The 21,358-nt window shown below is 49.3% G+C and overlaps 1 protein-coding gene and 1 pseudogene across 2 annotated transcripts in view; one reads left to right on the top strand and one right to left on the bottom strand.

The window, feature by feature from the left end:
• Positions 1-21,358, top strand: part of LOC144784513 (integrin beta-1-like) — a 423,772-nt gene that overhangs the window by 131,473 nt on the left and 270,941 nt on the right. For both annotated transcript variants that reach the window (XM_078663338.1, XM_078663337.1), the window contains exon 4: positions 8,654-8,876. In XM_078663338.1, the coding sequence (XP_078519464.1) occupies positions 8,654-8,876 (223 nt within the window). The remainder of the gene's footprint in view (positions 1-8,653; positions 8,877-21,358) is intronic.
• On the bottom strand, positions 11,133-11,657 carry LOC144785262 (heart- and neural crest derivatives-expressed protein 1 pseudogene; annotated as a pseudogene).

The raw sequence follows: 21,358 nt of genomic DNA on the forward strand, positions 1-21,358 counted from the left end.
AGGCATCTCCTAGCTTCCGGCATCGATCGCACCCCCGTAACCTCACTCATCACCTCGTGCACACGGGACCAGAATCGCACTATCTCAGGGCACTCCCAGATGATATGTAAAAAGGAGCCCAGGAGACCGCATCCACGCCGACACAAACCATCCACAGAGAAGCCCATGTGTACCAAACGGGGACCAGTGACATACACTCTATGCAGGATTTTAAGTTGCACAAATCTAAGGCGCGCCTGGATGGCCACCTCTTTAGGGGAGGAGATCGCCGCCTGCCAGTCCTCATCGTCCAGCTCCAGTCCATCACCAGTCCAGACCTCTCTAAGGCGAACCAGGAGATCAGACCTGGAGTTGATTAATTTTTTATAAATAAGCGAAATCGTACTATCAGGAACATGTCCGTCCAGTACCCTGTCTTCAAGCGGGGACGACTTCGGTATCTCCACACCCGAAGGGAAGACCGAGAGCACCGCGTGGCGGACCTGCGCATAGCGAAAAAATTCACGATCGCTCAAAGCGTACTCGGTTTTCAATTCCTCGAACGTCTTCATTCTCCCCTTAGTCCAAACATCATCAATCCTGCTGATACCAATCAAGTCCCACCTATCAAACCCCCGGAACTGCCAAAGTGAGCCAAGTCTATCAGACGCGTACAGGGGGGTGGCACGAGTCAATTTACCAGTCCACCCAAGCGCCATGGAAGCATGTCGCCACACCTGGACGGCAGTCCTGGTGGGGCCCGTCACGTTGCGAGGGGTGATTTTCGAGTAGAGGGCTCTATTGAAGTCGCCCCCCGGTAACAACCATTTGTCCATCTCGAAGGCCGGATTCGGCAAAGGGCCATACATGCAATGATTTATCGCCCCCAGTTGAGACGCCCAATAATAGCGACGGATATCAGGTAAAGCAATTCCACCGTCGTACCACGGGAGCGACAATTTAGCAATGGCGATCCGGGGCCTACCCCCCCACACCAGTTGCCTCTGTAAACTTTCAACCTCACGGAAGTATGTAGCCGGGACGACGTCAAGTGTGTTTTGCAAAGCGTAGAGGAAGCGGGGCAGTGACATCATCTTAAACAATGCCGCTCTGCCCAGGGGAGAGAGAGGAAGTTTCCCCCAAGCGACCACATCAGCGCCTTCGGGCGGAAGAGGGGGCAGTAAGTTACGGTCAAACCGCAGTGCAGGGCTCAGCGTGATAAAAATGCCCAGGTATTTAAAGCCATCTTTCACAATCGCGATAGGACAACCACTTGGCAGAAGGGGGGCGGCACCCGACAGGACGTATACACAGGACTTCGACCAGTTGATGACAAGACCCGAGTTTTTGCGGAAGGACGTTAAGACATCAAACAGTACAATGAGGGATTTACGGGGTGATGTAAGAGAGCAGAATATCATCAGCGTAGAGAGATACACGGTCTTCAAACTCCGAGTTCCACCTAATGCCCTTCAGGGACGGTTCCCACCTCAACCAGGCCGCCAGCGGTTCCAAGGCGAGAGCAAACAACAAGGGGGACAAGGGACAGCCCTGTCGCGTCCCTCTGCTCAGAGCAAAGGGCGCAGAGACCCGACCATTGACCACCACCTGAGCCATGGGACCGGCGTAAAGCAATTTGACCCACCGAACAAACTCCGAACCGAAACCAAACTTAGCAAGAACCGCCCACAAATACGGCCATTCTATTGTGTCAAACGCCATCGTAGCGTCTAAGGACGCCAAGATGGCGGGCTCACGCAGCGTCTCGGCCCGTGCCAGGACGCCATGCAACCTTCGGAGGTTAAGCGCCATGTTACGATGCGGTATAAAGCCGGATTGATCAGGGTGTACCAGTTCCCCAATAACGGTCGCCAAACGTGTCGCCAGCAACCTGGCCAAGATTTTAGGTTCCGCGTTAATCAACGAAATGGGCCGAAAAGAGGCACAGCAATCCCGAGGTTTACCATCCTTGTGGATGACAACAATAGTGGCCAGTCTCTGGTCTGGCGGGAGAAAACCCACCTCCAAAGACTCAAGAAACATAGAGCGCAGATGAGGAGCTAGCGAATCCGGGCGCAGTTTATATAGCTCAATGGGGAGCCCATTAGGGCCCGAGGCCTTGCCGGATCGGACCGAACGGACAGCAGCGGCAATCTCGTCCACAGTAGGTGGGGCATCCAGAGCATCTCTATCAATGTCAGACAATCTGGGAAGTGCAATATCACGCAATAGCAGGCAGGAGTCCTGCTCTGAACGATCAGACACCTGGGAGTACACCTCGCGGAAATAATCGGCAAAACATGCAACAATATCAACAGGGTCTGTACAACACTCTCCATTCTCCGCAACAATCATAGGGACGACACGACTTGCATTCTCCCTCTTATCCAACCAAGCAAGCAGTTTCCCAGCCTTATCACCCACATCATACAAGCGTCCCTGCTGTTCCCTCCCCATTTCCTTAGCAGCTTCAGTGACCAGAGCTCTGTATTCATGTTGCTTCAACTCCAGTAGATGTAACCCCTCAGCGGTAACCCCAGATTCCAAGCGCTCCTCCAGGGCCGTGACCTCCCCCTCAAGTCGAACCATCTCAGCACGGTTGGCCAACTTCACGCTACCAATCAGTGAGAGGGCCTGGCCACGAATGACCGTCTTGTAAGCTTCCCAAAGTAAACTAGGGGAGGAAACAGAGCCCACATTTTCCTCAAAATAACAATCGTGTGCTTTAACCAGCTCACCCCTGACCCTGGGGTCCTTCAAATACCAGGGGTTGATCGGAGCCACTCGGCCCGCCGAACCCTGCCGTGCATCAACCACCAGCCAAAGAGGAGAATGGTCCGAGATGCCCCGTGCCAGATGTTTAACTTCCCGTATGAGGGATGCATGGGCCGAGGGCAGTAATACGTGGTCCAACCTCGAGAGACTACCATGAGCACCAGAATGATAGGTATATTGCAACTGTCCTGGGTGAAGCAACCGCCAGCAATCAGTGAGCCCCAGCGTCTCCAGGAAGTCACTCAACCAAGTCTGGGCCTTCGGCAGTTTCCTGGGAGGGTGACGATCACGCATCCCCGAGACCACTGCATTAAAGTCACCCCCAACCAAAAGCAGACCCTCGGGGAGACCCAGGATAAGTCCACTCAGATCAGCAAATGTGGTGGCCTGGAGGCCCGGGGGCACGTACACAGAAATCAAAATAAGAACCTTCCCCTCCCAGCGCCCCACAATCGCGGCGTATCGTCCCTTATCATCCAGAATGACATCATCTATGGCCAAGGGGAGGGAGGTCCGAACCAGAATGCCCGCCCCCCTAGAGCCCGAAGTGAAACCCGAGTGCGCCACAAGGCGATAACCACGCCTATTCAAAGCGTAGCACTTGTTGCCGAGCAAATGAGTCTCCTGCAGTAAAACGACATCTGGAGTCAAACGTTTCAGCAATTGCAACACCACCCTCCTCTTAATGCCATCCCCCAACCCGTTCACGTTCCAACACAATAACCGAAGTCCCCTACCCCCCATCCCCGTGTTCAGCCCCTCCCCCGCCCCACACCCAAAGCGACCGCAAAAAACAGGAGTGCGCCCTTCCTTCGCCTTGCAAGTAACAAGAAAATTCAAACAAACAACCCAGTTCCCCCAACAATGTCAAAACAACTATACCCCCCACCCCGCACCCCTGCTGAAGACCAAAGAGCCCCATAAACTTGCAGTGTGCCTGTCGCCCAACCACCCAACTAGTCTACGAAAAGAAAACCCAGGAGGAGAAAGGACCCGTTCACCCCCCACCCACCCCCAAAAAGACTATTACTTGCAAACATTAAGAACACAACATAGCACAGTTCAAAGCCAACGGGAAGGGTACGGGGTCAAAGTCAACAGCTACTCCTGCTCTGTCGGGCCACCTTCCGCCCGATCCGATTTGCCAGAGTCCTCAAAAGGTTCAGGATCCGTAGGCAGCGTGTCAAGCCAGTCACTCACGACCCCAGGATGGTCGAAGAAAAAAGTACGATCCCAATGTGCCACCCGCAGACGGGCCGGAAAGAGCATGGCATACTTCATAGACCTTTCCCGGAGTCTCTTCTTGACCCCTTGGAACCCCAGCCTCTGTTTCTGGGCCTGTTGTGTAAAGTCCGGATAGAAGCTGACAGTAGAGTTCTCAAAGGCAATGGGACCAGACTGCTGCGAAGCCTGCAGGATAGCGTCTCTGTCCCGGAAATGAAAGATCCTCGCAATGATGGGTCGAGGGTTCGCACCCGATTTAGGTGTGCCGCCGGGGATCCTATGTGCACGTTCTACAGCGAAGAACTTGCTGAGACCCTTGGGCGCCAAGTGATTCAGCACCAGGTCTTCCACCAATAGGTCCGTCGAGGCAGCAGTCGATGATTCCGGGACCCCAATCAGGCGGATGTTATTGCGCCTGGCACGGCTTTCATAGTCCTCTAGGCGCCCAGAGTAATAATCATTGGCTTTCCTCAGATTCCCGACTTCAGCCTGTAATTCAGAGACATCGGTGACCAGGCTAGAGGTTTTAAGATCCAGGGATTTGACCTTTTCGTTTGTCTTCGCCAAGTCCGCCCTGATCAGATTGACATCAATCGCCACCGTATCCAGTTTGAGAGTCAAGGCCTCATATTGTTGCCCCAATGAGGCCTTCATACCGGTGATGGCACCCATGAGATCTCGCAGCGAGGGCTCGTCTTCAATCGACGAGTCCTCCGGCATTGTCGTCGAGGGTTTAGCGACCGCTCCCGGCGATCCCTTAGCTAGAGTGTACCGGTCCATAATGTTTGTTTGCAGAGCACTCCCTCGAACGCCTGGTTTAGGCCCACGCTTCCCACCCTCAGGCTTGGTGGCCATCTTGGATCCTGGACCCGTACGGGTCGCCTGTTGACGGGTAAAAATGGTGACTGCGGAGGCAAATGTAGGACCAAAAGGGCGAAGGTGGTGCCAGTCTCAGATCTGAAAGCCGCTACAGATCAGCAGTAGGAGCGGAGAGACCAAGGGTGTAGGAGCGTCCGGCCGTCCACGGAGCCAACAAAGTCAGGTTGAGCTCCGGACAGGAATCGAAACCGAAAGCTGTCGCCTGCCCACGCAAGTCTGGCAGTCCGTTGTTGTTCACTTACTGGACGGCAAGCGAGACAAGATAGCACGGGGCGTCACCCTGGAGCAGGCCAGAAAACTGCGACAGTCTGTAGCTCTGGACCCCGAAGTCCAAAAAAGTTCGCTGAAACAAATAAATGAGCAGTAGAACTGTGCCAATAAACACCCGTCGTCCGAATCAGGATAAATTACAGGATAGTCGATGGAGGTGGCGAGGGTCCGGGAGCCCTGTGCTCACGCGACCATCTTGGGTGCGCGCGAAGCTCCTCCTCCCTCCCAAGGACAATTGATGCTTATTTGGGTATCTTCCATTGGCGCTCCTGGGCCTCTGTTTTTGTTTCTTGTTCAGTAGCCTAACAGTTTGAAGTCACCTGTTACTAGGAGTATGGAGCTTGGATATGACGACCCAACTTTAAAGAAGTTTTCAAGCAATTATTTTTGCTGTTTCAACACTGTCTTTATGCCTGGGTGATGCATAGATGTTCTGCGGGGGTGAAGGTGCATTGCCTGCCGCTGTTGGTTCGGTCGGTTGGATCACTGAGCCTTCCCCGCTTCGCAAAGTCCCTTTCAGTGAAGGTTTTCTGTTGTTGGTTGAGGCTTGATGACCGCTTTCAGCTCCTCAAAGAGCGCTCCCAAGAATTTCAGGTAATGTGCAGAGTTTTTGCAGTACTGGGGAGCAGGTGTACTTCTGGGTAAGCTCCATAGTCTCATCTTGAGCCCTTTTGATGAACTTGTTTAAATCTGCGATTTTCCCGTCGATACCAGCCATTGTGCACTGCCAGAGTATCAGTGGCTCAATTTGTATATCCATTTTGGTGGAATGATAGTCCATTGCATCAACCATTGATCGTGGATGGCTAGACCCCGTTGTTAAGAGGGTCATTGTGTTATGCTGCTTTCCCTAGAGGTTGGACCCTGGATGGTGATGGAATTTTCTGTTATGATCTCTTGGTCGTTCTCCATTGCATATGACGCTAACCTCTCCTCCCACTCTTGTGTTAAGTAGGAGAGCTCCGTTCTCATTACATGCATTATCCGGGTTGGGTGATCTCGGCTGGTGTAGTTTCTTTTCTTGACCCTAGATTGCTCTCCTTGTCTGCCCTGGAGGGGCAATTTTAGGAGTAGAGTTTGTGGATCCGAGGGGTCTGTTATCTGTACTATGGGCCTCAGTGCTGGGTGATAGATAGGTAAATCTTGGGGTGATGGTTTCGGCCTTCAAATTGCTGACTGTCGTGGTGACTGCTTGGGTCCGATCTTTGCCCCCTTGGGGTGCTGACAAACTGCTTGGGTTGGGGCTCTGCCCCAGCTCGCATCCTTTATTGCAGTCCTCCCCTTCCCTGCTTCATCCGGGTCATAGGAGTTATTCATTTGTTGGTATGGAATGTTATTAGCTCCCTCAACGGGAAGGTCGGGTGGAGCGGCCAGGATCGTGGCTGAACACCTGGGTGAGATGCTGGTGACTCTTTGGACGTTGGGGGTCTAAGACTATGGTTGGTGCCTGAGTCCTACGTTGTGGTAGAGTAAATGGCAGCGTCATCGTCCTTCAAGACCTGGAACTTTGTAGTTCCTTTTTAGCTGGCTGTCTTAATGAGCCGCAGGTTCCCAGTCCTTTGGGTTTTTGTGCTGCCAAGAATGTGTTGCTTCCGTTTGCTCGTATGCGAAGGTTCATTTCTAACGTTTCAAGACTTCATGGTTAATAATGGTGGTTATTGGTGATTCCCTTGAGGTCTCTTCCCTTTGCTGTGTGAGCTAGGTGATTCGGCTCTTCTCCTCTTTGCGGGTCCTCTGCTTGGTGTTACCAACTATGGAGCTAGATCAGCTGCTATGGCTCTTGCTGATAGGTCGTCGGCATCAACTGTTTTGCTTTTGAGACTCCCTGATTCTTTTAGGTTCGGTTGGGATGGGTTTAGACTGATTCTCCCGCCCTCTAGCGCTGCCCCGCCCCTCCTGTGTTGCCCCTCCAATATGTTGCTATGTTTTACGGGCGGGGCACGAGCATGCTTCATGGGGCTGTTGTGCAGACGTTTGCATTCTGGCAGGATTGCGGTGTTATTGGTGCTTCTTGAAGCTTATAGATGATGCTAGGTGTCCCTAAGTGACTTTGCTCAGCTGTCAGCCTCCCACCTCTGGTCTTCGGCAGATGATCTGACAGTCTGATAAAAGGATGTGGTTAGTAATGCTGAGGTGCTAAAATAGAAGTTGGCAGGCACATAGTGAACGGTGGACGAGCAGCTTTGCCAGTTTGCCCTATTGGGTGATGCGTCAGATGGTAGCTGGCTTGAGGCAGGAAGGGCAGGAGGGGCATAAGAGGGGGGGAGGGCATATGTTTGCACAGACTGGCACAATGTGGGGGTTGAGGGAGCAGGCCCAGGCCACAAGCTGCACCCGATCCTGGTAACACCTTCTAGTCAGTTCCTCTCCTGCAGCGTGCAGCTCGCTCCTACTCCTATGCTCAGCATCTCACATCTAACTCTTTACCTCGCCACAAGACTTTTAATTTATGATGTTATCAGAACCTCGAGATTGCAATATTGGAACAAATTACACGCTTAATTGTTATGTTTATTATATATCGATTTGTGCACACACGCCCACATACCCACAGGCCAAAGGTTACAGAGACATTTGTAGTTAGGTTCACGTTTTACCCACACAAAAACATAGAAATTCATCAGTAACCGTTATACCTATGTTAAAGCATTGCTTGTGGCCTAAAGTTACTTCAGGCTGGACTGTTCCCAATGGGAGCAGGGTCAAGACTGATTTTCATATGGCTGGGTTTAAAATGAAATGGCATGAGGAACAAAAAATGATGGATTTAGGCCCAGATCTTTCTACTGGGATAAATGTTTGACATTGTTCAGCATTCTGTCCAAACTGTTCTTTTTGCTAAAGTTACTGAACAGCACAAGTTATAGTTTTTCAGATAACTAGAACTACATATACTTTCTATGGTTTTGTGTGGGTAAAAAGTGAACCTAACTAGAACGTCCCTGTAACCTTTGCTTTTTCAGTGAATGTCTGTTTATTAAAAATGTCAAGCAATATATAATTACTGTATGTTTATACAACCACCGCCTAGCACGGTAGAAGGCCTGCCGCCTCTCTTTCCCCCCCCCCCCTCCCCCCCCCTTGCACCCAACCCGACACTGTGCATGGCCTTTGGCTGTGTGTGGTGGGGGTATGGGAACTAGAAGTACCTACTGGCTATCGCCAGTAGGAAGTATGTATATAAATGAGATGCATGTACAACTACATGTACAACGATGCAGTGTTTTGAAATATAGACAGTTAATAGGTTACAAATTATGTGGTATGGTTTCCATTAGTTCCATATAACGTTTCAATTTGTTTTAGCGCATAGTAGGCAAAATAATTGTTTTATATACTCCAGTTTTCTTGTGTTTATATGATTACATAAATTTGTATTGAAAAATCTTTGTGTTTTCCTAAGCTGTGGGCTTAATTCAAACCTTTCAAAGTATTTGCTGCATTGAATTAATAATATAATATTAATATATGAAACAAAAGCGGTTTAGACATCTGAAATGCTAATTCTACTTAATAATATTTGCAGGACTTTTTACAAGAAGGGAAACCCACTTCAGCAAGATGTGATGATATAGCAACGTTAAAGAGTAAGGGATGTAAAGAAGCTGAAATTGAAAATCCCAGAGGTAGCCAAAGAATGCGTGAAAATAAACCATTGACAAACCGCAGCAAAGACACTGCAGAAAAACTGAAGCCAGAGGACATCACTCAGATCCGACCTCAAAAGATGGAATTAAAGCTTCGGTCAGGTATAGAGAACTTTTTGCATTTAAATGTATAAATGGTGCAAAACAATAACAGTATCTTTGCAGCTCCCCATCACTTCAAAACTCCTTGAAATATCCTGATGCCTACATTCTTCATCAAAGATAGGATGCTGCATCCTAAAATGAATCTGGATCTCCAGATGAATGAAGGTTGGCCACTCTTTCAGCTGATTGTATAGTTTTCCATCACATGGCCCTCCATACTAGTGATGGAAGCTTGCCATCAGATTCTCCATTAGGTAACAGTATTGCATCAAAATATAGATCAAAATACTGTAGCAAAATGCTTTCCACATGCGAGGCGAAGGTTCCACCCTATGTGGATATAGTCAATCACCTTTTATTTATACTGTTCAGGCTGTGTCTTTATTAGACATGCAGAAAAACTGTATGGTAAGAAATCTTGAATTCTTTTTTTCTTAAGCAGTCAGATACTTTGTGTAATGGCCAGCCCTTTGTATCTACCCTCCCCAAATCTCTTCTGATCGGGAGGTGGGGCTGCTCCTTCGCTAGAGACCTGGATTTACACTAAACTAGTATGGGTGGGTATTGCACTCTTGATTGCTGTCGATCAGCACTTTCTGGCCACATGAGTTAGTTATGCTCCACCAGTATTTGCTCATCTAAATGTGTTTATTTATTTATTTAAAGAGTTTTATATGGTGCTAGCTAGACCCGGAGGTATCAGAGTGCTTTACATGAGAATCAACAATGTAACAGAAAAAGTTCAACAATTACTCAATAAATCCCCCCCCCCCCCCAAAAAAATGAATAGACAATACAATTAGGAGAGAAAGGAGAGAGAAGTAGTGGAGGGGGAAGAGGACGTGAGAAAGTGAGGATAAGGGAAGAGACCGTACAGAGAGACGACGAGAAGTCTGTCAAAAGACCGACTGGGTAGGTGAAGACCAAGGAGGGAATCCACGGTTCATCTCACCTATAGCTAAACCTGGTAGCTCCATCGGGTATCAGACAGAAAAATTCAGTCTCCATACATTGAGAGGGGAGAAGGAGAGACAAAAATAGAGGGAGGATGCGGGAGGAGACTACAGGAGGGACGAAAGGAAGTGCAACAGTGTGGTTTAACAGTATAATAGAAAAAGATCAACAATAACTCGTTACATCAAACAATCAGCAATACATTAGGAGATGAGAGAAAGGAGAGAGAAAAGAAATGGGGGGTAGGTGAGGTGAGAACGTGAGGATAAGGGAAGAGACAAACGTAGCGACCAGAGGAAGTCTGTCTAAAGACCGACTGGGTAGGTGACGACCAAGGAGGGAATCCACGGTCCATCTCCGCAATAGCTAAACCAGGTAGCTCCATCGGACATCAAACAAAGTTGTTCGGTCTCAGGTGTCAAGGGAAGAGGTTTGCAGAAAAACAGTATGGGAGGGAGAAACGGCGGAAAGACGAAGGAAAGTCTGCCCAAAGACCGGCTGGGTATGTGACGGTCGAGGGAGAAGTCCCAAAACCCATCTCCTCAATAGCTATCGGGTAGCTCCACCGGGCTTTGGCCAAATATCTAGGTCTAAATGGCCTATATAGCGCTGGCTAGACCCGAAGGTATCAGAGCGCTTTACATGAAAATCAACATTGTAACAGAAAAAGATCAACAATTACAAAATACATCGCAAAATAGGTAATACATTAGGAGAGGGGAGAAAGGAGAGAAAAAAAAAGTAGTGGAGGGGGTAGGGGAGGTGAGAGAGGGAGGATAAGGGGAGAGACGAAAGGAAGTCGGTCTAAGTACCAACTGGGTAGGTGACGACCAAGGAGGGAATCCACGGCCCATCTCCCCTATAGCTAAACCAGGTAGCTCCATCGGGCATCAGTCAAAATAGTTCAGTCTCAGTACATCGAGAGAGGAGGGAAGGAGAGACCTAGATGGAGGGAGGATGTGGGAAGAGACGACCGGAGAGACGCAAGGAAGTCTGACTAAAGACCGACTGGGTAGGTGACGTCCAAGGAGGGAAATCCCTGATCTGTCTCCCCTATAGCTAAACCAGGTAGCTCCATTGGGCATCTGTCAAAATAGGCTGCTGCTTGCAGATCTGGCTGGTTTACATGATGGTTGTGCACATAGTGGGTACAGGGCTGGCTCAAGGGTGGTGTGATCGGTGCCACCGCACCGGGTGCTGGCTTCCTGGGGGTGCGTATTTGCAAGTTTGTTATGTTTTTAAAGCACCTGCTACCTCGTTCCTTTCCTCCGGCAATAACCAGGCCTCACAAAAATGTCGTTAACTCCTGCGATTAATGTTCTTCCGTCTCCCCCCCCCCCCCCCCCCCCCCCTCCCCCCCCTCCTCTTCTTGTCGCCCTTCTTGAGCTCGGCTGTGAAGGCCTCGGCCTCCTCGGGCTGGCTGTCCCGGGCCAGCACCTCCATCAGGTACCCGATGTAGCTGGTCGCCAAGTGCAGGGTCTTGATCTTGGAGAGCTTGGTGTCGGCCAGCACGTTGGGGATGCCGTCCCAGAGCTACGCTAAGGCGCTGTTGATGCTCTCCATCCTCCGACGCTCCTTCGGTGGGCCTGGCCCACCCTTCCGCCTGCCCAGCCTGCGTCTCCAGCCGGACGGGCCCTTGGACGGGCCCCGAGACCGCGTACTCCGGGCTGAAGGGCGGTGGATTCGCGAACTCAGGAGACATGTCTGTGGAGTTGAGCAGCCAGCCCTGGAAGTAGGGTCGGTCCTGGGGGCACCTGGGGGGAAGATAAAGGGGTCGTGCATCATGTGGGGGTGCGGCTGGTGGTACCCTCCGACTAGGTTCATGGCCTTGTCAGCCACAGGTCGCCGGAGATGTGTCTGTCCCCTCTTGTCCAAATACCTGAGGCACCCTTCCAACCCTTAAGGTGCGTGTTAAAGACCCCACAGTCCGCTGCTTCTTCAGCCTCCCCGGGAAGCCTTCCCACTCCTCGCAGCCTCCTGAGCGTCCCGATGCCCCTTCCGCCGCCTCAGACTCCACGGACACCTCACTGAGGTCTGCGCCTTGAAGCCAGGAGCCAGCGCAGCCCGAGCTCACAGAGGCGTCAGGACGATGAAGTGAGTGTGAAGCGGGGAGGATCAGAGGGGCGCCTCCTCGGCTCGGCTCAACTTCTGGGGCTCTGGGACTCATTTGGATCTGAAATCCTCTATGGAAATGTAACTCTGATTCGTATGGTCAATCTGAGAATGAATGGGGAGCAATGGGACACCCCCTGTACCACCTCTTTGACTGCTTATGACTGTACTAAAGTGAAAAATTCATTCAAAATCTCCGATTTTCTATTCCTTACTTACAACTTCAAAAAGGACTGTGTCTCCTTTACTGTGCACTTCCCTAGTGGTGGTTTCCTTTGAATGAATGTTTATGGTCAATTCCATATACCTGAGATTTATTTCTTTATTTATTTTTATTTTGAAAGTTTTATATAGCGCGAACAAGATCTTTGCAGATAACAGAGCGCTTTACACAGGCAAGTGCATGGGTAGGGAAACGAGGGAGCCTAGTAGGAAGGTAGGTCATCACGTTAAAGTAAATAGTACAACTATTACAGATAGTACAGATATGAGGTAGTATGGCATAGTGGGAGGTGGGTCATCAAATCAATGTAAATAGTACACATATCACAAATAATACAGATATGAGGGAGCATGAACAATTAGGTAGCTCAATAATACAAATAAAACACATGTGCATAGCAATCGGACCGGTAATACTGATCGACGCAGAGTAAATCAAAAGTAGTAGTTCAAGTGTTTTTAGCCATGAGGATACTTTTGACTTCTTTCTTAAAAAGAAGAGTGGAGGAGATGAGTCTGGTTTCAGGAGGGAGTGAGTTCCAGATCCTGGGCGCCATTCCTGAGAAGGAGCGTTTGTAGGTTTTTTCCTTCCGGAATCTTCGAGGCTTCAGCAGAAGATTGTTTGTACTTCTTGTGGTTCTGGACCCGCCGGAAATTGTCAACTTCTCCGTGAGGTAGCAGGGTGATTTCAGGTGTATAGCCTTGTGCGTCATGCAGGCAATTTTCAGCTGTATTCTGGCTTCAAGAGGCAACCAGTTCAGGGATTTAAAGTCAGGGGAGATATGTGAATGTTTTTTAGATCCTGTGATGAGTCTTGCTGCCGCTTTTAGTGAGGCTCTGAGGGGTGCAGTTGTAGTTAGGGGGAGGCCGCAGAGGGCCACGCTGCCGTAGTGTATGTGAGGGATGACTAGTGCTTGTACTGCAGTTTGGAAGTCTTTGGCTGGGAGGAAGGGTTTAAGTTTCCTCAGGGTATTTATTTGAAAGTTCGCCCCCTTAGTTGCCTTGCTGATATGCTGCTGCATGTTGAGGTTGGTGTCAAGTGTTATGCCTAAAGATTTTGCTGAATCCACAATGGTCGGTTGGACATTGAGTGCTGTTAGTTGCTTAAGCCATGTTTGTGTGGTAGATATTTTCGTGGGAGGTGAGATCAGGAGGAACTCAGTTTTCATAGCATTGAGTTTGAGGTGGTTATCGGCCAGCCAAGATTGGGTGCTTCTGATCGTTGAGTTCAGACGCATGATGTCTTTGGGGGATTGTAGCTTGAGATATAGTTGAGTGTCATCGGCGTACATGTGAAAGTGTACATTGGATGCTTTACATCTTAGATGGACAATGACCTGGACCTCTTTGGAGAAATATTCTCAAGGAAGCACCTGTATGCTTTTTCACAGACTTCTCACTGATTTCAAGAGTTTGTCAAGAGACTCACACAGGCATTTAACTGCATTTTATGTACTCCAATCCCTTACTGGGCCACTTGTGTGCCTTTCTCTAACTCTTGACCAAATCCTGATCAATGTGGTGTTTTGCTGGAAACCACTTTTAAATGCATCTGAGGCCAACCTCCGATCAACTGATTGAATATATGGTGTAGAATTTGGCTTCTTAATTTGAACGTTTTGGGCTTTAGCTTTCCAAATATCTTACACTGAACATTATTCCTGGTTCCTTGATCAAAAACGTGGTTACAGATATGAGTTTTGTTGGTCCAAGGGAACCCACGATTGAATACTAGTCTAAAGTTCAATGGAGTTCTTGCAATAGCCTTGGATCATCAAAAATAAAGAACCATGAAAAGATCAGATATTTCCCAAATTCTCTATGGAATCTGCTCAGATTCTGACCTTGAAACCCATCGCCATAGCAATGTTGAGGAATAACGAGTTGATCTTTCGTGGCCACCAGATTATAAAATATGCTCAGCATGTTCAAGTGGAAAACTGCTATTCTAGTTAATTATCTAGTTTATTTTCGCAGACTATCTTAAGGTTAATGCTTCTGACTCAACCTTGCTGCTTATTGGTAAGGCCCCAATATATCGCACTGCTTGCATTTCATGTGATCTGCTGTGCTCTGTTGGTTCATCAGCTTTAACCTTTTCCATATCCTGTTCTCTCTGGCAATAAAGCCACTGTCTTCTGATTCATCATGCTGTGCACTTGTGTTTGTAGATTGACCACTATCTGTGATCTTCTCCATTTAGTCATGGTCATATTCTTACTAACCCATTTTTTTTTCTAAAAATTATGATTCATTGATGGGCGTCATTTGTAGATACACACTATTTTTGTTCTTCAAAATTAAATAAGAAACTGGTGACACCTACAGTTCATGTGCGTCTTGAACCCCCAATATCCCCCTTTAAGATTTATTTTACATACTTAGTGGCTTTCCTTTGTATGAGCAGTTATTCAATGGATCCATCTATCCATGACCACACGTGCAGAAAACCTGAAAAGGAGATGTAATTGTACTTGTTCCATTGTGCTCTTTCTTGAAATGTATTGTTCGAGGCATATGAGCTGAAGATTACACACTGTGCATAGATCGCCACCTAGTGTTGGGCCCGGATGTTTGCAGTTTGTTGTCCTGAAAAGTTCTTTGGAAGTCACGAGATAGGTGACTCCTCCTTAGGACCACATTGCGCATGGGCATTGGCTCCATCCTCAGATTGTTTTTTTCCGCCATCGGGCTCGGATGTGTTTCCTGCGCTCCGGTTTGGAACAGAATTTCCTTCGCCGCGCAATCCTCACCCGGTTCGAAGGAAGTGGTAGGTCTCCCCCTGGTTCTTCTGCAGCTGAGCCCCCTCTTAAGGCCCTTCATAAGATCTCTGACAGGTCTGAGAGGGCTGGTCCCCTTCAATCTCCTCACGGAAGTGAAAAGGAGAGGCAGGGACAGGCTGCTGGATTGATTACAGCCTCAAAGGACAAAAAGGAGGTTAATATCACTTCTCCTCCGTCCAAAAAGGAAACATCCAGGGACAAATACTCTGCTGTCACTCCAGGAACCGGGCCAGGGAAAATACAACGTCCGTCGACGACGAAAACACCAGGTACGTTGACGACGATTACCTCTGTGAAAATTCCCGCTGTTTCCTTGGCTCCGTCGACGGGCTCGTCGTCGGTAACAATCTCCACGTCGGCGATTTCGTCGTCATTCAAGGTTCCAGGTTCGTCGACGATAGCATCTTCCACGTCGACGATGAGCTCCGGTAAGGTGCTGTCGACGGCCTCGTCGACGACAAAGACGACGTCGACACTGATGGTGATGACGACGAGTTAGTCTACGAAGCCGTCGACGACCAAGATTGCGTCGACGAAGGCTACTGTACCGTCGACGATTCCATCGACAATACCGTCGACGACTGCTGCACCGTCGACGACTGCTCCGTCGACTAGACCGTCGACAGGTCAAAAGATGCATTTTCCTATGCAAAAAATGAAAATTACACCGGAGATGACGTCCCCTCAACGAGTTTAGTCACATCCACCGAACATGCTTTTGGATGATGAGTCGGATGAGGATGAGAGTGGTCATTATGGGGCTGCCTATAGTCCCTCAGACTTGAATGTAAAGTTGCAGGAGACGGACACGGAGGATTATTACGAACATACAGGTGGCCAGCAGTTTCATCACTATGTTCCAGAAGAGCGACGTCCGCCTGGTTTAGGGCAGGACATGGTGGCCATGCCCGCCTCTCTCATCTCTGATCTACAGATGATGCTGCAGGACTATCGAAACAGGTTTCCTTCGGAACCTTCAATGCAGTCTGCGCAACCTCCACCTCAAGTGTTGTCACAGTCACAGCCAGTTATCGGTCTTCCTCCGTTGCCAGTGGTGCCCCCCACGCCACCACCGGTGATACCTATGATCCGTTCCCGGACACCGGATCCCGAACCAGCCAATACTATCCAGGATACCTCTTCGGACAATGAGGCGGTACAGGTGGATCCCTTGACTGATCCATTGCAAGACCCAGACTTGGATCAGGGTGACAGTGGGGTACAAGATCCAGACGCCACTGGTCGTGATACTTCTATCTCCCCTCCAGTTGATATAGGGGGGTTCCATAACCTGATGGAGAGGGCGTCAAAGAGGTTTGGACTGCCGATTACAAGAGAAGAGTCTGAATGTTTCCTCTATGACTTCAAGGAACAATACAGAAGATCTGTCAAGTCCATTCCCATAATTGAACATGTGTGGGTGGAAGGTATGAAAATCATGCAAAATCCAGCTACGGTTATTCCAGTTCTCCCCAGACTGGAAAAGAAGTATAAGGCCCCAGAAGGCAGTCCAGCTTGTCTTCTTGGACAGCCGAAGCATGATTCAGTGATCTCACAGGCCGCCCAAAGCAAGTCCAAAAACCCGTCAACACCTTTGACTACGCCTCCAGACAAGGACGGTAGACGTCTGGATAACGTGGGGAAGAGGTTTTCTTCCACGGCCAGCTTGCTTGTTAGAGCGGCAAATGCTCTCGCCATTCTAGGCAGATACGACTGCCAGATGTGGTGCGACATGGAACTGTTTGTGGAACAACTACCTGACTCCACAAGGGATGAGGCCAAGAGGGTGCTGATGGAGGGAGAGAAATCCTCCTCTGAAGTTATCGACTGTGCTATGGATATTGCGTCCACAGCTTTTCGGGCCTTAGCCGGGTTAGCAGTGCTACGTCGCCAGGGCTGGTTGAGAGCCACCTGGTTTCGTCAGGAGGTCCAAAATAAGATCCTGGATCTCCCATTTGATGGTGAGATGCTTTTCGGTAAGCATGCTGATGATGCCCTGCAAAATATAAAAAAGGATACAGACACGGCGAAGTCCTTGGGCTCACTCAACTACCGCAAGGTCCCCTTTAAGGGCGCTCGTGGCAGAGGTTTCTCTTCGTATAGAGGCAACACCCAACAGAGAGATTCCTCGCAATCTTCGCAGTCTTATAAGAACCAATACTCACATCAACGGCAGGGACAATCGATGTCTTACTCTCGCCAACCTCCGCGAGGCCGTCAGGGACGTGACAACGCCAAGCGGCAATAGCGGCCTCCTGGCTCTACCTACTGTTCCTTCCCTCCCAGTCACATCAGTGGGGGGCAGGATATCCTTTTGTCTGAACAGCTGGAAGTCTATAACATCGGACCAGTGGGTCCTGAATATTGTAGTGAGTGGCCATACGTTGGAATTCCAAGATCTTCCTCCAACAAGAGCTCCGGGCGCCATCTGCACAAAACATTTGGGACTACTCCATCTCGAAGCCCATCAATTGTTCCTCAAGGGGGCAATAGAACCGGTACCTCTCTCTCAGAGGGGCAGAGGTTTTTATTCCAGGCTCTTCCTCGTGCGGAAGACGGCAGAGACTTGGCGCCCCATACTAGACCTACGAGAGCTCAACCCTTATCTCATCAAGCTCTCTTTCAGGATGGTCACTCTCCAGGAGATTCTTCCTCTTTTGAACCTAGGCGACTATTTGGCGTCCCTGTATTTAGAACATGCGTATTTCCATATTCCAATACAACCAGCTCACAGACAATATCTGCGCTTCACAGTTGGAAAGAGCCATTTCCAGTTCAAGGTGCTTCCGTTTGGCCTTCGGTCTGCACCAAGAGTGTTCACCAAAGTGTTAGCACCAGTAGCGGCTTTTCTACGAAAGCAATCCCTGGAAGTTTTCCCTTACTTGGACGACTGGCTCGTCAAGGCACCATCTTTCAAGGAAACTTCTCAAGCCGTTTCAACTTGCATCCAGTTGTTCCGTCACCTGGGCCTTCAGCTAAACGAACACAAATCAGTTCTGCAACCCTCCAGATCCACAAGATTCCTTGGGGCCATTTTGGACACCAAGCAATGTACAGCTCGTCCTTCGGAAGAGCGTCAACAGAAGTTGATGGTGTCAGCTCGCCAACTGTTCCACAAGAGATGCCTTTCAGTCCGTCACTACAAGTCCCTTCTCTGGTCGATGTCATCCTGCATACCATTGATACCGCATTGCAGGCTGCGAATGCGTCCTCTGCAGGAAGAGCTAGACAAACAATGGCGCCAAGCAGAGGGCTCATTCAACGACAAGGTGTTGGTGACAGCAGCAATGAGAAGGGCATGCGAATGGTGGCTAGTACAAGACAATATCACTCAAGGTCTGACGTTCAGGATTTCACCATCCCCCCTGATCATGACCACGGATACCTCTTTGGAAGGCTGGGGAGCAGTGCTCCGAGAGCTTCAAGTCAGCGGGCACTGGAGTCCGGAGCAGCACCAGTGCCATATCAATTTTCTGGAGCTGACGGCCATTCGGTTGGCTTTGCAGGCTTTCCTTCCCAGAGTTCGCAACCATACAGTGCTGGTCCGGACGGACAACACGACGGCCATGCACTACGTCAACAAGCAAGGGGGCACGAGGTCGCAAACTCTGTCCACAGAAGCTCAGAGGATCTGGGATTATGAGATTCTTCACAGCATCACTCTGAGAGCCGAACAGCTGGCAGGCTCGCTCAATGTCAAGGCGGATGCCCTGAGTCAACAGACGGAGGTGTCTCACGAGTGGGAATCTGGAGAGTGTGTTCTCGGTTTGGTGGACACCAACCATCGACCTGTTTGCCTCTCCGGTGAACGCCAAATGCCAGTTTTACGCAAGCAAGGTTCACCATCAGGGATCCCTGGGGAATGCCCTTTCGATGGCCTGGTACAGCGCATTCTTTTACGCTTTTCCTCCAATTCCCCTCATTCCTCGAGTTCTCAGGAAAAATGAAAGCGGAACCATGCAAGATGATTCTCATTGCTCCAACATGGCCCCGGCAATTCTGGTCCTCGGAACTCCTGCGGCTCTCCCAGGCTCCTCCAATTCGCTTACAACCAATTCCGTCCCTGTTGTCAAGGAATCAGGGACAGGTTTTCCATCCGGATCCGAAATCGCTTCACTTGACAGCGTGGCTCCTGAACACAGAGAGTTCCGTCATCTGAATCTCTCCCAGGAATGTAGAGCAGTTTTGTCACAGGCTCGAGCACGGAGCACCAATAAAACTTACAGGGCTAAATGGAAAAGGTTCTGCTTCTGGTGTCAAAGACAAGGTCTCCATCCTTACAAATCTCTGCCTCATCAATTATTGCCATATATACTATCATTGGTTAAGTCTGGGTTGGCGCATTCGTCTGTGAAGGTACATCTTGCAGCCATATCAAGGTTTCGGCGCAGTTCTTCAGGCCCTTCCTTATGGTCCTCTAGAATTGTTAAACAATTCTTAAAGGGCCTGTTCCGGATGTATCCTCCACTGCGGCCTCCTCCACCAGTTTGGCAGCTCAATCTTGTCCTGGCTCCACTCATGAAAGCTCCGTTTGAACCTGTGCACAAGGCGGATTTGAAATTCCTGTCTTGGAAACTTGCCCTCCTCTTAGCCCTAACATCAGCGAGAAGGGTTGGTGAGCTTCAAGCCCTCTCCATAGTGCATCCGTTCCTTCAGTTCAAAAAGGATGTTCTTATTCTTCGCACCAATCCGAAATTTATTCCTAAGGTGCCGTCTGAGTTACACTTGAATGAACCTTTGAATTTAAAGTCTTTCTTTCCGCGCCCTTCTACGCCTGCGGAACGCACATTACATTCTTTGGATGTTCAGAGATGCTTGAAATTCTACTTAGAGCGGACACAACCCTTTCGGAAATCATCCCAGTTGTTTGTGTCCTACAGCGCACCACGGAAGGGGTTTCCTTTGGCAAAGAGTGGCATTTCCCGCTGGATCTCCAGTGCGATTCAATTCTGCCATCAGGAGGCGGGCAAGCCCCTGGACAGAAAAGTCCGTGCACATTCCACAAGGTCTGTGGCTTCGTCGGTGGCTCTCTTCTCGGGAGTCGCCATTAAGGACATATGCAGGGCAGCAACGTGGAGCAGTACTCATACCTTCACGAAACACTACTGCCTAGAGTCTGCAGGACGAGACGATGCGGCTGTTGGTCAAGCAGTTCTGCTGAATCTTTTTCATTGAGAGGTGAGCTTTCCCTACGATCCCTCCATCCTGGTGAGCACATTTTGTTTATTGTTTTGCTATGCTGTAAGTATTGCTAATATGGTTATGTGATGCCATGTATCTGCAAAATGTGTCTTTGAGATTTACTGCTAGCTACTCTGATACAAAGCATGGGAATCTATGAAAGTTCCAATACTGGGGCAAGAAAGCAAGTTACTTACCTGTACCAGTATTGGTAACTTTCATAGATTCCCATGCGCCCACCCTCCTCCCCTGGGAAAGCTGTCTTTTTACAGAGATAGTGGCGGTTTGCACAACGGCTACGAAAATCTGAGGCTCTGGGCTCTCTCAGGAAGGTTCTAGGGGGTGAGGCTGCTCTGATTGGTCCTGGCAAAAGTTTGGTCTCTTTTACAAAAAGAGGGTGATAGGATACAAAATGAGATGAGACCTAGGCCTATGTTTCTCTTTTGTTTCTATGGTTTTATACTACCGAGTCTCCCATTCCGACGACTGGGAATGATACAAAGCATGGGAATCTATGAAAGTTACCAATACTGGGGAACCAAAGTTACAGGTAAGTAACTTGTTTTCTTCCAGGGGTACAAAACACCATAGCAGATCTGTTAAGCCGTCAGACACAACAGATCCACGAGTGGGAACTTCATCCACAAGTTCTTCAACCGTTCTTTCAAATGTGGGGAAAACCTCAGATAGACCTCTTCTCCACCCACCAAAACGCCAAATGCCCAAGCTTCGCCACCAGATATCCTCACCCGCTGTCCAAAGGCAATGCGATATGGATTATCTGGTCCGGCAAATTTGCATACGCTTTTCCACCTCTCCCACTGCTTCCACTAGTGGTATGCAAACTACAGCAACATTCCCTGACTCTCATTCTAGTTGCTCCAGCTTGGGCCAAACAACCGTGGTACACCACACTGCTGCAACTTTCTGTGGTACCGCACCAAAAGCTATGCCTGTCTCCACGCTTTCTAACCCAGAACCATGGAGAGATCAGACACCCGGACCCAGCTCAGCTCAACCTAGCGATCTGGCTCCTGGGTCCTAGAGTTCGGTTACCTTAACCTTCCTCCTGACTGTATGAACGTTATTAAAGAAGCTAGACGTCCCACCACTAGGGCATGTTATGCAGCCAAGTGGAAACGTTTTGTAAAATACTGGCATAACAACGACATCAATCCTCTAAATGGGTCTATTCAACACATCATAGGATACTTACTACACCTCCAA

The sequence above is a fragment of the Lissotriton helveticus genome, chromosome 10 (assembly GCF_964261635.1).
Source record: "Lissotriton helveticus chromosome 10, aLisHel1.1, whole genome shotgun sequence".
Taxonomy (NCBI): Eukaryota; Metazoa; Chordata; class Amphibia; order Caudata; family Salamandridae; genus Lissotriton; species Lissotriton helveticus.